This window comes from Salvelinus alpinus, chromosome 3, assembly GCF_045679555.1.
Source record: "Salvelinus alpinus chromosome 3, SLU_Salpinus.1, whole genome shotgun sequence".
In the NCBI taxonomy this organism is placed as follows: Eukaryota; Metazoa; Chordata; class Actinopteri; order Salmoniformes; family Salmonidae; genus Salvelinus; species Salvelinus alpinus.
Genome location: NC_092088.1, coordinates 2,301,154 through 2,315,496, shown reverse-complemented (window position 1 = coordinate 2,315,496; position 14,343 = coordinate 2,301,154). Strand labels below are relative to the sequence as shown.

Genomic DNA, 14,343 nt, shown 5'->3' with positions numbered 1-14,343 from the left:
CAAAGTACACAGTACAGAGTACAGCACAGTACATCACAGTACAGAGTACAGCACAGTACAGAGTACACAGTACAGAGTACACAGTACAGAGTACATCAGAGTACATCACAGTACAGAGTACAGAGTACAGTACAGTACAGTACAGCACAGTACAGTACAGCACAGAGTACAGCATACCTATAAGTGTTAATGAGGACACTAAGATGTAATGGAGCGCTAACAGATACTGACTCGAGCTTCATTTAGCCACCAAAAGATGCTACTAATGATGTGATTGTTCCGATCTGGTACTGATCAGTTCTCTGTGTATTGTGAGTACTCCAGACAGCCGTACCGTCACATGCAGTCTCCATAACATACCGTAACAGGAGCGTCCATCTCCAGTGAAGCCAGCAGCACACTGGCAGGTGAACTGTGTCCCCTGTTCGGGTCTACAGACAGCGTTTGTGTCACAGCCGTGTCTCCCAGTGAAACAGGAATTCTCCTCTTTCTGCTGGCCTCCTGGACAGAAACACACCCAGTACAGTTTAATACAGCATTCTCCTCTTCCTGCTGGCCTCCTGGACAGAAACACAACCAGTACAGTTTAATACAGCATTCTCCTCTTCCTGCTGGCCTCCTGGACAGAAACACAACCAGTACAGTTTAATACAGCATTCTCCTCTTCCTGCTGGCCTCCTGGACAGAAACACAACCAGTACAGTTTAATACAGCATTCTCCTCTTCCTGCTGGCCTCCTGGACAGAAACACAACCAGTACAGTTTAATACAGCATTCTCCTCTTCCTGCTGGCCTCCTGGACAGAAACACACCCAGTACAGTTTAATACAGCATTCTCCTCTTCCTGCTGGCCTCCTGGATAGAAACACAACCGGTACAGTTTAATACAGCATTCTCCTCTTCCTGCTGGCCTCCTGGACAGAAACACAACCAGTACAGTTTAATACAGCATTCTCCTCTTCCTGCTGGCCTCCTGGACAGAAACACAACCAGTACAGTTTAATACAGCATTCTCCACTCCCTGCTGGCCTCCTGGACAGAAACACAACCAGTACAGTTTAATACAGCATTCTCCTCTTCCTGCTGGCCTCCTGGACAGAAACACAACCAGTACAGTTTAATACAGCATTCTCCTCTTCCTGCTGGCCTCCTGGATAGAAACACAACAAGTACAGTTTAATACAGCATTCTCCTCTTCCTGCTGGCCTCCTGGACAGAAACACAACCAGTACAGTTTAATACAGCATTCTCCTCTTCCTGCTGGCCTCCTGGACAGAAACACAACCAGTACAGTTTAATACAGCATTCTCCTCTTCCTGCTGGCCTCCTGGACAGAAACACAACCAGTACAGTTTAATACAGCATTCTCCTCTTCCTGCTGGCCTCCTGGACAGAAACACAACCAGTACAGTTTAATACAGCATTCTCCTCTTTCTGCTGGCCTCCTGGACAGAAACACACCCAGTACAGTTTAATACAGCATTCTCCTCTTCCTGCTGGCCTCCTGGACAGAAACACAACCAGTACAGTTTAATACAGCATTCTCCTCTTCCTGCTGGCCTCCTGGACAGAAACACAACCAGTACAGTTTAATACAGCATTCTCCTCTTCCTGCTGGCCTCCTGGACAGAAACACACCCAGTACAGTTTAATACAGCATTCCCCTCTTCCTGCTGGCCTCCTGGACAGAAACACACCCAGTACAGTTTAATACAGCATTCTCCTCTTCCTGCTGGCCTCCTGGACAGAAACACAACCAGTACAGTTTAATACAGCATTCTCCTCTTCCTGCTGGCCTCCTGGACAGAAACACACCCAGTACAGTTTAATACAGCATTCTCCTCTTCCTGCTGGCCTCCTGGATAGAAACACAACCAGTACAGTTTAATACAGCATTCTCCTCTTCCTGCTGGCCTCCTGGACAGAAACACAACCAGTACAGTTTAATACAGCATTCTCCTCTTCCTGCTGGCCTCCTGGACAGAAACACAACCAGTACAGTTTAATACAGCATTCTCCACTCCCTGCTGGCCTCCTGGACAGAAACACAACCAGTACAGTTTAATACAGCATTCTCCTCTTCCTGCTGGCCTCCTGGACAGAAACACAACCAGTACAGTTTAATACAGCATTCTCCACTCCCTACTGGCCTCCTGGACAGAAACACAACCAGTACAGTTTAATACAGCATTCTCCACTCCCTGCTGGCCTCCTGGACAGAAACACAACCAGTACAGTTTAATACAGCATTCTCCTCTTCCTGCTGGCCTCCTGGACAGAAACACAACCAGTACAGTTTAATACAGCATTCTCCACTCCCTGCTGGCCTCCTGGACAGAAACACAACCAGTACAGTTTAATACAGCATTCTCCACTCCCTGCTGGCCTCCTGGACAGAAACACAACCAGTACAGTTTAATACAGCATTTTCCTCTTCCTGCTGGCCTCCTGGACAGAAACACAACCAGTACAGTTTAATACAGCATTCTCCACTCCCTGCTGGCCTCCTGGACAGAAACACAACCAGTACAGTTTAATACAGCATTCTCCTCTCCCTGCTGGCCTCCTGGACAGAAACACACCCAGTACAGTTTAATACAGCATTCTCCTCTTCCTGCTGGCCTCCTGGATAGAAACACAACAAGTACAGTTTAATACAGCATTCTCCTCTTCCTGCTGGCCTCCTGGACAGAAACACAACCAGTACAGTTTAATACAGCATTCTCCTCTTCCTGCTGGCCTCCTGGACAGAAACACAACCAGTACAGTTTAATACAGCATTCTCCTCTTCCTGCTGGCCTCCTGGACAGAAACACAACCAGTACAGTTTAATACAGCATTCTCCTCTTCCTGCTGGCCTCCTGGACAGAAACACAACCAGTACAGTTTAATACAGCATTCTCCTCTTTCTGCTGGCCTCCTGGACAGAAACACAACCAGTACAGTTTAATACAGCATTCTCCACTTCCTGCTGGCCTCCTGGACAGAAACACAACCAGTACAGTTGAATACAGCGTTTTTAATACATTGATTAATCAGCTGTGTAGTGTTATATATGATTAGGACCGAGGTTGGGAAGTGCTGGTTTAATATCCCATTATCAATGTAGTTAAGAACTAGGTTATCACACATTTAGACAATGTTTCATATTATATTGTAGGTGATTGTTGCTACTTCTCCAAAACTGGCGCTACCAGAAACCATCGACAAAACTGGAAGGCTCTCAATTAGGAAGATCCGTCTGAAACAGGATGTAGGAAACGACTACTACTGGAAACCGTCTACAGATAAGACAAAAGAAGACCAAACAGAAAGACGTATCAATTAGGGAGGAGGAATTTACATCGGTCTAAACAGGAAGAAGGAAGGAAGGGAAATCAGACCATTCAGAGAGACAAGAATAACCTCAGACAGGAAGTGACCTCACCGTTGACATCACCGATCTTGTTGCTCATGGCGTATCGGATCAGCTCGTTGTTGGAGTCGTACATCACAAACACCTGGTCCACGCTCAGCATCTGTAGAAGAAATACTGAATTAAAACATTTGGTTAGAACTCTCACACACACACGCACGCACGCACGCACGCACGCACGCACGCACACACACACACACACACACACACACACACACACACACACACACACACACACACACACACACACACACACACACACACACACACACACACACACACACACACACACACACACACACACACACACACACACACACACACACACACACACACACACACACACACACTGAGAGTAACAGAGTCAGCTGTTGGATGGAGAGCATTTTGTCCTTGCTTAGTGCCTTGGTCTTGGGCACAGTGGCAGTGGTTCGTAACTCAATCAGTCGAGTGTGATTGATTGATTGATTGATTGGTTGATTAGTGTGTACCTGTGTGGGCAGCACGGCCCTTGCGGCCTCGTCATGTGGACAGCTCTGGAAGGTGATGGTCTGCCTCCACTGGTACGTTCTGGTCTCAGCAGAGCCATCATCCAGACTCACAGTGTAGTCCCTTGTAGAGGAAGACGTGATCACTACAGGAGGAGAGAGACACCAGGCTCAGAGGAAGACTACAGGAGGAAAGAGACACCAGGCTCAGAGGAAGACTACAGGAGGAGAGAGACACCAGGCTCAGAGGAAGACTACAGGAGGAGAGAGACACCAGGCTCAGAGGAAGACATGATCAATACAGGAGGAGAGAGACACCAGGCTCAGAGGAAGACTACAGGAGGAGAGAGACACCAGGCTCAGAGGAAGACTACAGGAGGAGAGAGACACCAGGCTCAGAGGAAGACGACAGGAGGAGAGAGACACCAGGCTCAGAGGAAGACGACAGGAGGAGAGAGACACCAGGCTCAGAGGAAGAGGTGATCACTACAGGAGGAGAGAGACACCAGGCTCAGAGGAAGACTACAGGAGGAGAGAGACACCAGGCTCAGAGGAAGAGGTGATCACTACAGGAGGAGAGAGACACCAGGCTCAGAGGAAGACATGATCAATACAGGAGGAGAGAGACACCAGGCTCAGAGGAAGACTACAGGAGGAGAGAGACACCAGGCTCAGAGGAAGACGTGATCACTACAGGAGGAGAGAGACACCAGGCTCAAAGGAAGACGTGATCACTACAGGAGGAGAGAGACACCAGGCTCAGAGGAAGACGTGATCACTACAGGAGGAGAGAGACACCAGGCTCAGAGGAAGACTACAGGAGGAAAGAGACACCAGGCTCAGAGGAAGATGTGATCACTACAGGAGGAGAGAGACACCAGGCTCAGAGGAAGACGTGATCACTACAGGAGGAGAGAGACACCAGGCTCAGAGGAAGACGTGATCACTACAGGAGGAGAGAGACACCAGGCTCAGAGGAAGACTACAGGAGGAGAGAGACACCAGGCTCAGAGGAAGACGTGATCACTACAGGAGGAGAGAGACACCAGGCTCAGAGGAAGACGTGATCACTACAGGAGGAGAGAGACACCAGGCTCAGAGGAAGACGTGATCACTACAGGAGGAGAGAGACACCAGGCTCAGAGGAAGACGTGATCACTACAGGAGGAGAGAGACACCAGGCTCAGAGGAAGACGTGATCACTACAGGAGGAGAGAGACACCAGGCTCAGAGGAAGACGTGATCACTACAGGAGGAGAGAGACACCAGGCTCAGAGGAAGACGTGATCACTACAGGAGGAGAGAGACACCAGGCTCAGAGGAGACACACACAGCATGATCACTGATGGGACAGACACCAGGTCACATGATCACTGATGGGACAGACACCAGGTCACATGATCACTGATGGGACAGACACCAGGTCACATGATCACTGATGGGACAGACACCAGGTCACATGATCACTGATGGGACAGACACCAGGTCACATGATCACTGATGGGACAGACACCAGGTCACATGATCACTGATGATCACTGAGCCTGTCCATGCATGTTTCCTCACAATACTGTTCAGAACGTTCGTTTTGAACTGATGCCCGACTGAGCATTCTAGTCAACGCATCGTCAATGAGCGCTGGTGAAGATTTAATCAAACGTCCATTACAGTGGCTTGGAAATACAACGGCATTCAAAGGGAGACAAATAATTAGTAGGGAAACTTTTCGTAATATTTTTGATGTCACCAGATTGACTTTAGATGCAGTATAACGTTAGCTAGCTAGCTAAGATTGAGGGGAGGCCTCCGGATTTTAGCTAGCTGATGTTATCATTGCTAGCAATTTTTTACGAACTTTGCTAGCTAATGACAACATTGCCATCTGTCTAAAGTCAATTTTATGATAATGCTGGCAAAGGAGTTTCCTATTAAATATTTGATTACTTTAGCGATATCATGGTATTTCCAGGCACTATAGTGTAATTTAGACTAAACAGTAGTTAGCCTCTGTCCAGAATGACTGGGCTGATCACCACTGTAGGGCACCACTATGGCACCGCCGGAAGAGGGCGGCTTGAGAACGTTCATAACAATGGCAAGACGTGACCGAGTGACGGAGGTGGAACCTATGAATAGATATCTACTTCTATGTTTAGAGCCTGTTAGAATCCTGTTTAGAATCCTTTAGAATCCTTTAGAATCCTGTTCAGAATCCTTTAGAATCCTGTTTGGAATCCTTTAGAATCCTGTTTAGTATCCTTTAGAATCCTGTTTAGAATCCTTTAGAATCCTGTTTAGAATCCTTTAGAATCCTGTTTAGAATTCTGTTTTGTTTAGAATCCTGTTTAGAATCTTTAGAGAATCCTGTTTAGAATCCTTTATAATCCTGTTTAGAATGCATTTAGAATCATATTGGATGCAGAGTCTAGTTTTATCAAACATCGTTGTATATTTAAGCAAAAAGGTCAGACTAAGGGCTGTTCTTTCCCACAATGCAACACGGAGTGCCTGGACACAGCCCTTAGCCGTGGTATATTTGCCATATAGCACAAACCCCTGAGGTGCCTTACTGCTATTATAAACTGGTTACCAACGTAATTAAAACAGTAAAAATACATGTTTTGTCATACCTGTGGCATACGGTCTAATATACCACGCCTTTCAGCCAATCGACATTCAGGGCTCTTTCCACCCAATTTCTAATATATAATTGGTGGCAGTATTTCTACTTGTGTGATTCAGTGTGTTACTGTTAACTGTAGCCAGGAGACTGGAGAGATAGACACATCTATTATGATCAGTGTCCTTCTGGAGGGGTTAGGGGTTAAAGGACTTACTGTTGGAGCTGTACTGGGAGGGGTTAGGGGTTAGAGGTTAGGGGTTAGAGGTTAGGGGTTAGGGGTTAGAGGACTTACTGTTGAAGCTGTACTGGGAGGGGTTAGGGGTTAAAGGACTTACTGTTGGAGCTGTACTGGGAGGGGTTAGGGGTTAAAGGACTTACTGTTGGAGCTGTACTGGGAGGGGTTAGGGGTTAGGGGTTAGAGGTTAGGGGTTAGAGGTTAGGGGTTAGGGGTTAGAGGACTTACTGTTGGAGCTGTACTGGGAGGGGTTAGGGGTTAGAGGACTTACTGTTGGAGCTGTACTGGTAGATCTCAGAGTAGGGTTCTATCTGGACAGTGGATCCTCGGAGGACTTCGGGGACACGTCCCTCCAGAGTGGTACTGACCACCAGGTGATCATGCTCATCTATTCCACTGAACACCTGTTTGATGGTCAGCTTCTCCTGGGTTGGTAGGAAGGTCACCTCGGCCTGACACGTAAACTCCCCACCTGGAGAGGAGACATTTCATTGATTTACATTGCCAGCATAGTCCACTCAGTAACAGCAACAATTGCCACTGTTTTCCAGAGAGTCCTGGGTTCTGACACACACACACACACACACACACACACACACACACACACACACACACACACACACACACACACACACACACACACACACACACACACACACACACACACACACACACACACACACACACACACACACACACACACACACACACACACACACACACACACAGCGAGAGGTCAGGGTTAAGGCAAACATGCTTGGCCTGGACTGAACGTTGGTCCTCTGTCCTCCTCCTAACACTCTCTGCTCTGAAGTAATGTGAGGAGAATGTGGTGGGAGATATCTAGAAGACAGCTGGCCATTTCCTGGGTGGGTGTGTGTGTGTGCTTGCGTGCTTGTGTGTGTGTGTGCTTGTGTGTGTGTGTGTGTGTGTGTGTGTGTGTGTGTGTGTGTGTGTGTGTGTGTGTGTGTGTGTGTGTGTGTGTGTGTGTGTGTGTGTGTGTGTGTGTGTGTGTGTGTGTGTGTGTGTGTGTGTGTGTGTGTGTGTTTGCGTGCTTGTGTGTGTGTGTGTGTGTGTGTGTGTGTGTGTGTGTGTGTGTGTGTGTGTGTGTGTGTGTGTGTGTGTGTGTGTGTGTGTGTGTGTGTGTGTATGTATGGCCTGACTAAGTGGTATTGCAGCTGCAGTATAACCCAGCAGCTGTGAATCACATCAGGACTAGAAACCCCAGACTTCCTGTATATCAAATACAATGACAAGTAAGAACACTATGTAAAAGCTCAGGAAGTTCCTACTGTAATGCACAGTCTGACCTTCAACTTGTCAACTAATCATGAAGCCCTTGACTAGATGAATCAGGTGAGTTAGTTCCAACAACATTGTTCAATGTGAAATGTCTGGGGGATCCCTCGAGGAGAGGTTTGAAAACCACTGTGTTAGCTTATTAATCAAGAGCACAAAAATTCTAGGACAATTCGTCAAGGTAGACTTGGTTTCACCGATGATGCTGAATCCGTTCTTGTATCCAGGCTGCTCCAGGGCAAAGGCCCATCCGATGACTGCTCCCAGGGCTGACAGAGGCAGGAGGGAGGGGCCTAGCCTGGCAGGGATGGTGCTGATGGCCACGTATGCTCGGCCGTCATTGGCTACCACGTACGAGTGCAGGTCGTTGCTGTTGAACTCGACGGGAGACGGAGAGTTGCCCACGTACACCCTGCCGTTCACCTTGCCGTTCATCCTCTGGGGCTTACCTGATAAAAACGAAGAAGAAGATTACTGTCTATTGTCACAGATGTTACGAATTCACTGTGGCTTCCCTGATAGACAAAACAGCAACAAATCTGTGAAGAGTCGCTCTGTGTACGCGGTTGTCTGATAGACAGAAGTAGACTTTGTCATTTTTGTAGCTAGCTAACGTTATCTGAAACGACTGGCTAGTTAACTTTTAATTGACGAGCTAGCAATGAGTTGCCACATCTCAAAGAACCACAGCAACAGTTACCGCTCACATGTCAGCCTTTTAGCCGACCCTCTATCTCCAGAGGGACTTACAAGATCACAATCATGATCGTTGGCACACCTGATAGATATTCTTATTGATCATTTGCTTAGTGATAATTTAGTTTTGGTTCAGAAAAGTAGAAAAATTAAGTAGCTATGGAGTTGAGGAAAATTGGGGACTTACCCTCTGACACGCACTGTATTCCGTTGCCGTAGTAGCCGGGCCGGCAGTGACAACAGTAACCGCTGGCGTAATCTTTACAGTCGGCGAAGGTGGAACACTTGTTTCTGTTGTTGGCACATGTCTCAGAGTTGTAGGAGAACACTGTAAGAGGAGAAGACGACAGTAAGGTTAGCGAATTCAAAAATAATAATAATCTAGAACAAAGTAGTTATAATATTTTAAACAAAGTTCGAAAATTCAAAAAGTAGTTCTAGAATTTAAAATTCTAAACGAAGTTCTAGAATTCAAAGTGAAGTTATTTTCCCCCATGCTACCATACAATGTGAACCCACCATCCACGTTGATGTCTCCATCATCTACTACCACCACCTGAGGCTGGTACTGGACCGTGTGGACTGTGAACTGGCCCCCGTGGTGAGGTCCCTGGTGAGGCTGCTCCTTGCGGTACACCTCCTCCTCCGGTTCGTAGGGAGAATACGTCACCCGCTGCCCTCCTGCAGGATACCTCTTTGAGGTAGCCTCCTCCGAGACCCTTGACTCCAGGCCTGTGTCTGGGGGCAGGTCTGTCACCTCTCCTGGGGCCACGCTGGTGAAGTAAGGGGAAGTCCCAATCTCGTACACCCACACGCCTCGCTTACCTGAGTTGGTCTCCCTGGAGATAGACAAAGCAGGAAGAGTGATCACTAGAGGAACTGCCAAAAGGAATGGCCTGATCCTGTAGTATCATCTCTGTACTTCTGTGGGAAACCAAACATGACCTCCCTCACAGACATTGGTGGAACAAAGTGGGGCGGCAGGTAGCCTAGTGGTTAGAGTGTAGAGGCGGCAGGTAGCCTAGTGGTTAGAGTGTAGAGGCGGCAGGTAGCCTAGTGGTAAGAGTGTTGGACTAGTAACCGGAAGGTTGCAAGATCAAATCCCTGAGTATGGTACAAATCTGTCGTTCTGCCCCTGAACAAGTCAGTTAACCCACTGTTCCTAGGCCTCATTGAAAATAAGACTTTGTTCTTAACTGACTTGCCTAGTTAAATAAAGGTTAAACATTATTTTTTTTAATTAAAAAGTCTAGCTACAAAACATTCTAGCCTGGTCCCATATCTGTTTGTGCTGTCTTGCCAACAGCTGACAGAGGACCACAAGAGTTGGCAAGACAGCACAAACAGATCTAGGACCGGGATACCTTGGTTACAAACAGACCTAGGACCGGGATACCTTGGTTACAAACAGACCTAGGACCGGGATACCTTGGTTACAAACAGACCTAGGACCGGGATACCTTGGTTACAAACTGACCTAGGACCGGGATACCTTGGTTACAAACAGATCTAGGACCGGGATACCTTGGTTACAAACAGATCTAGGACCGGGATACCTTGGTTACAAACAGATCTAGGACCGGGATACCTTGGTTACAAACAGATCTAGGACCGGGATACCTTGGTCTTCCGTGACAAAGTATCACAACTTACTCTGCAAGAGCCTTGTGTTAAGTTGTTGGCTCAATAACCCACCATTTTTATTTAACATTGTTATTAGGAAATATTCAGAAAGTATGAAATCCTCTCTTGTGCTGCCGCTCCATAAGGGGGGATAGTAGTGATCCTCATCATTATCGCCCCATTTCAAGGCTTCCTTGTCTAGCTAAGATTCTCTAATCCTTGGTAAATGTACAACTTTTCTCTTTTCTATCTGAGAAATGTATTTCGAATGTAAACCAATCAGGGTTTAGTCCTAGACATCCAATCAGGGTTTAGTCCTGGACATCCAATCAGGGTTTAGGCCTGGACATCCAATCAGGGTTTAGTCCTGGACATCCAATCAGGGTTTAGGCCTGGGCATCCAATCAGGGTTTAGGTCTGGACATCCAATCAGGGTTTAGACCTGGGCATCCAATCAGGGTTTAGACCTGGGCATCCAATCAGGGTTTAGGCCTGGACATCCAATCAGGGTTTAGTCCTGGACATCCAATCAGGGTTTAGTCCTGGACATCCAATCAGGGTTTAGGCCTGGACATCCAATCAGGGTTTAGACCTGGACATCCAATCAGGGTTTAGGCCTGGGCATCCAATCAGGGTTTAGTCCTGGACATCCAATCAGGGTTTAGTCCTGGACATCCAATCAGGGTTTAGTCCTAGACATCCAATCAGGGATTAGTCCTGGACATCCAATCAGGGTTTAGTCCTGGACATCCAATCAGGGTTTAGTCCTGGACATCCAATTCGGGTTTAGTCCTGGACATCCAATCAGGGTTTAGGCCTGGGCATCCAATCAGGGTTTAGTCCAAGACATCCAATCAGGGTTTAGTCCTGGACATCCAATCAGGGTTTAGTCCTGGACATCCAATCAGGGTTTAGTCCTGGACATATCACTATTACAGTAAACACTTCAGTAGTTAATGATCTTGTCAATGCTTTAGACACCACAATGAAATGTGCTGCTTTGTTTGTGGACCTGTCAAAAGCTTTTGATACTGTTGATCATGTTATTTTATTAAAATAAGTTGTCCTCGATAGGCCTGAGCTCTGACGCCTGCTCATGGTTTCATGATGATCTTAGTGACAAAACTCAGGCCATCGTGATTGATGGGGTTAAGTCTGATTTTCTAGAAGTAGATAAGGTGTACCACAGGGGTCGATGGTGGGACCTGTTCTCTTCACTATTTATATAGACACTATTGGTCCAATCTTTGAAATGTTTATCTATATGCAGATGATACTACGATGTATGCTATTGCCCTGACTGTTGATCAGGTGAATGTTTTGTTTGTTTCACAATAAAAAAATGTGCATCTTCAAAGTGATAGGCATGTTGGGTAAATCAAATGATACAAACCCCACAAAAATCAATTTTAATTCCAGGTTGTAAATATGTCTTCCCTGTTATTTAAATAAATAAAAAGTCCAGTACTTACTCTGCTAGCGCCCTGACAGAGGTCTCCCTCTCGGTGGTGATGCGGTAGTACGGTCCCTGTCGGGTGCTGAACACCAGGTAGTTAACCAGCCCTTGACTGAAGCCCGCCTGCATGGCCTGACTACTGCCTCCTACAGCTGTGGAGGCAAACTGCATGCCCTTCCTGGGGTAGAGCAGGATGGCGTAGGAGGTGGTCTCAGCTGACGCGATCACCAGCTGGAAGCTATTCCTCTGTTGAAAGACAGGTTACAACACGGTTACCTTGTTACGAGTCAGACACAAGAATGTCACTCACTCTGGGGTCCAGGCCGGGCAACTCTAAAGCATTTTGTTAAATCTCTTTCCACATTAATACATCAACTTGATTGATTGATTGACTGGTAATTCTGATGTCACCTGTTTCTCCAGTCCGTCTCCTCTGCTGTGGTCATGGTGTTGACTGGAAGCCACATCTACCCAGGTGACGACCACCGTGTGTTCCGGCTCCACCTCATAAAAACAAGTAACAGCTACTTTAATTCATTCAGTGCTTAGACTAACGGTATGTATTTTCTTTAGTGTTTTAGTGAAATATTTTTACAATGTAAATTGTACTCGCAATTCAGCTTATTGCCAGTTGTACAATGTCTTGGTTAAAGTAAAACATATGTTCGCTCTCTCTCTCTCTGTACATTCTCTCTTTCTCTGTACATTCTCTCTCTCACCTCATCGTCCTCTGGAAAAGCCCTGTTGATCTGCTCTGCAGCCTGCCGCAGGGTGGCTGGGCTGGAGTCCTGACGATAGTACACCTTACCCACGCCGTCACCAGTATCCAGGTCGCCGTGCAGGGCCGCGATCATGCCGAACCCGGCGGGCATCTTACCAAGGTATGTGGACTCAGCACTGGGCTCTGCCATGGCAACGAACCCATTGGTGTTGATCTGAAATGTAAAACAAACACATACTGTCAATCAGCAACAACACGGGTTGGCTGACATAGTCAGACAGGGTCTGCATCAGGACATAGAGACTAACAGCCCACATAGTCAGACAGGGTCTGCATCAGGACATAGAGACTAACAGCCCACATAGTCAGACAGGGTCTGCATCAGGACATAGAGACTAACAGCCCACATAGTCAGACAGGGTCTGCATCAGGACATAGAGACTAACAGCCCACATAGTCAGACAGGGTCTGCATCAGGACATAGAGACTAACAGCCCATATAGTCAGACAGGGTCTGCATCAGGACATAGAGACTAACAGCCCACATAGTCAGACAGGGTCTGCATCATGACATAGAGACTAACAGCCCACATAGTCAGACAGGGTCTGCATCAGGACATAGAGAGACTAACAGCCCACATAGTCAGACAGGGTCTGCATCAGGACATAGAGAGACTAACAGCCCACATAGTCAGACAGGGTCTGCATCAGGACATAGAGACTAACAGCCCACATAGTCAGACAGGGTCTGCATCAGGACATAGAGACTAACAGCCCACATAGTCAGACAGGGTCTGCATCAGGACATAGAGAGACTAACAGCCCACATAGTCAGACAGGGTCTGCATCAGGACATAGAGACTAACAGCCCACATAGACAGACAGGGTCTGCATCAGGACATAGAGACTAACAGCCCACATAGTCAGACAGGGTCTGCATCAGGACATAGAGACTAACAGCCCACATAGTCAGACAGGGTCTGCATCAGGACATAGAGACTAACAGCCCACATAGTCAGACAGGGTCTGCATCAGGACATAGAGAGACAAACAGCCCACATAGTCAGACAGGGTCTGCATCAGGACATAGAGAGACAAACAGCCCACATAGTCAGACAGGGTCTGCATCAGGACATAGAGACTAACAGCCCACATAGTCAGACAGGGTCTGCATCAGGACATAGAGACAAACAGCCCACATAGTCAGACAGGGTCTGCATCAGGACATAGAGACTAACAGCCCACATAGTCAGACAGGGTCTGCATCAGGACATAGAGACTAACAGCCCACATAGTCAGACAGGGTCTGCATCAGGACATAGAGACTAACAGCCCACATAGTCAGACAGGGTCTGCATCATGACATAGAGACTAACAGCCCACATAGTCAGACAGGGTCTGCATCAGGACATAGAGAGACTAACAGCCCACATAGTCAGACAGGGTCTGCATCAGGACATAGAGAGACTAACAGCCCACATAGTCAGACAGGGTCTGCATCAGGACATAGAGACTAACAGCCCACATAGTCAGACAGGGTCTGCATCAGGACATAGAGACTAACAGCCCACATAGTCAGACAGGGTCTGCATCAGGACATAGAGAGACTAACAGCCCACATAGTCAGACAGGGTCTGCATCAGGACATAGAGACTAACAGCCCACATAGACAGACAGGGTCTGCATCAGGACATAGAGACTAACAGCCCACATAGTCAGACAGGGTCTGCATCAGGACATAGAGACTAACAGCCCACATAGTCAGACAGGGTCTGCATCAGGACATA

General features: G+C 47.3%; 1 protein-coding gene across 2 annotated transcripts in view; it reads right to left on the bottom strand.

The window, feature by feature from the left end:
- The window catches only part of nid1a (nidogen 1a), a 98,697-nt gene that overhangs the window by 61,178 nt on the left and 23,176 nt on the right, over window positions 1–14,343 (bottom strand). For both annotated transcript variants that reach the window (XM_071391266.1, XM_071391267.1), the window contains exons 2-11: window positions 12,555–12,770; window positions 12,247–12,339; window positions 11,852–12,081; window positions 9,276–9,595; window positions 8,944–9,084; window positions 8,258–8,509; window positions 7,033–7,233; window positions 3,907–4,049; window positions 3,428–3,518; window positions 361–501 (exon numbers count right to left, since the gene is read on the bottom strand). In XM_071391266.1, coding sequence (XP_071247367.1) covers window positions 361–501; window positions 3,428–3,518; window positions 3,907–4,049; window positions 7,033–7,233; window positions 8,258–8,509; window positions 8,944–9,084; window positions 9,276–9,595; window positions 11,852–12,081; window positions 12,247–12,339; window positions 12,555–12,770 — 1,828 coding nt within the window. The remainder of the gene's footprint in view (window positions 1–360; window positions 502–3,427; window positions 3,519–3,906; window positions 4,050–7,032; window positions 7,234–8,257; window positions 8,510–8,943; window positions 9,085–9,275; window positions 9,596–11,851; window positions 12,082–12,246; window positions 12,340–12,554; window positions 12,771–14,343) is intronic.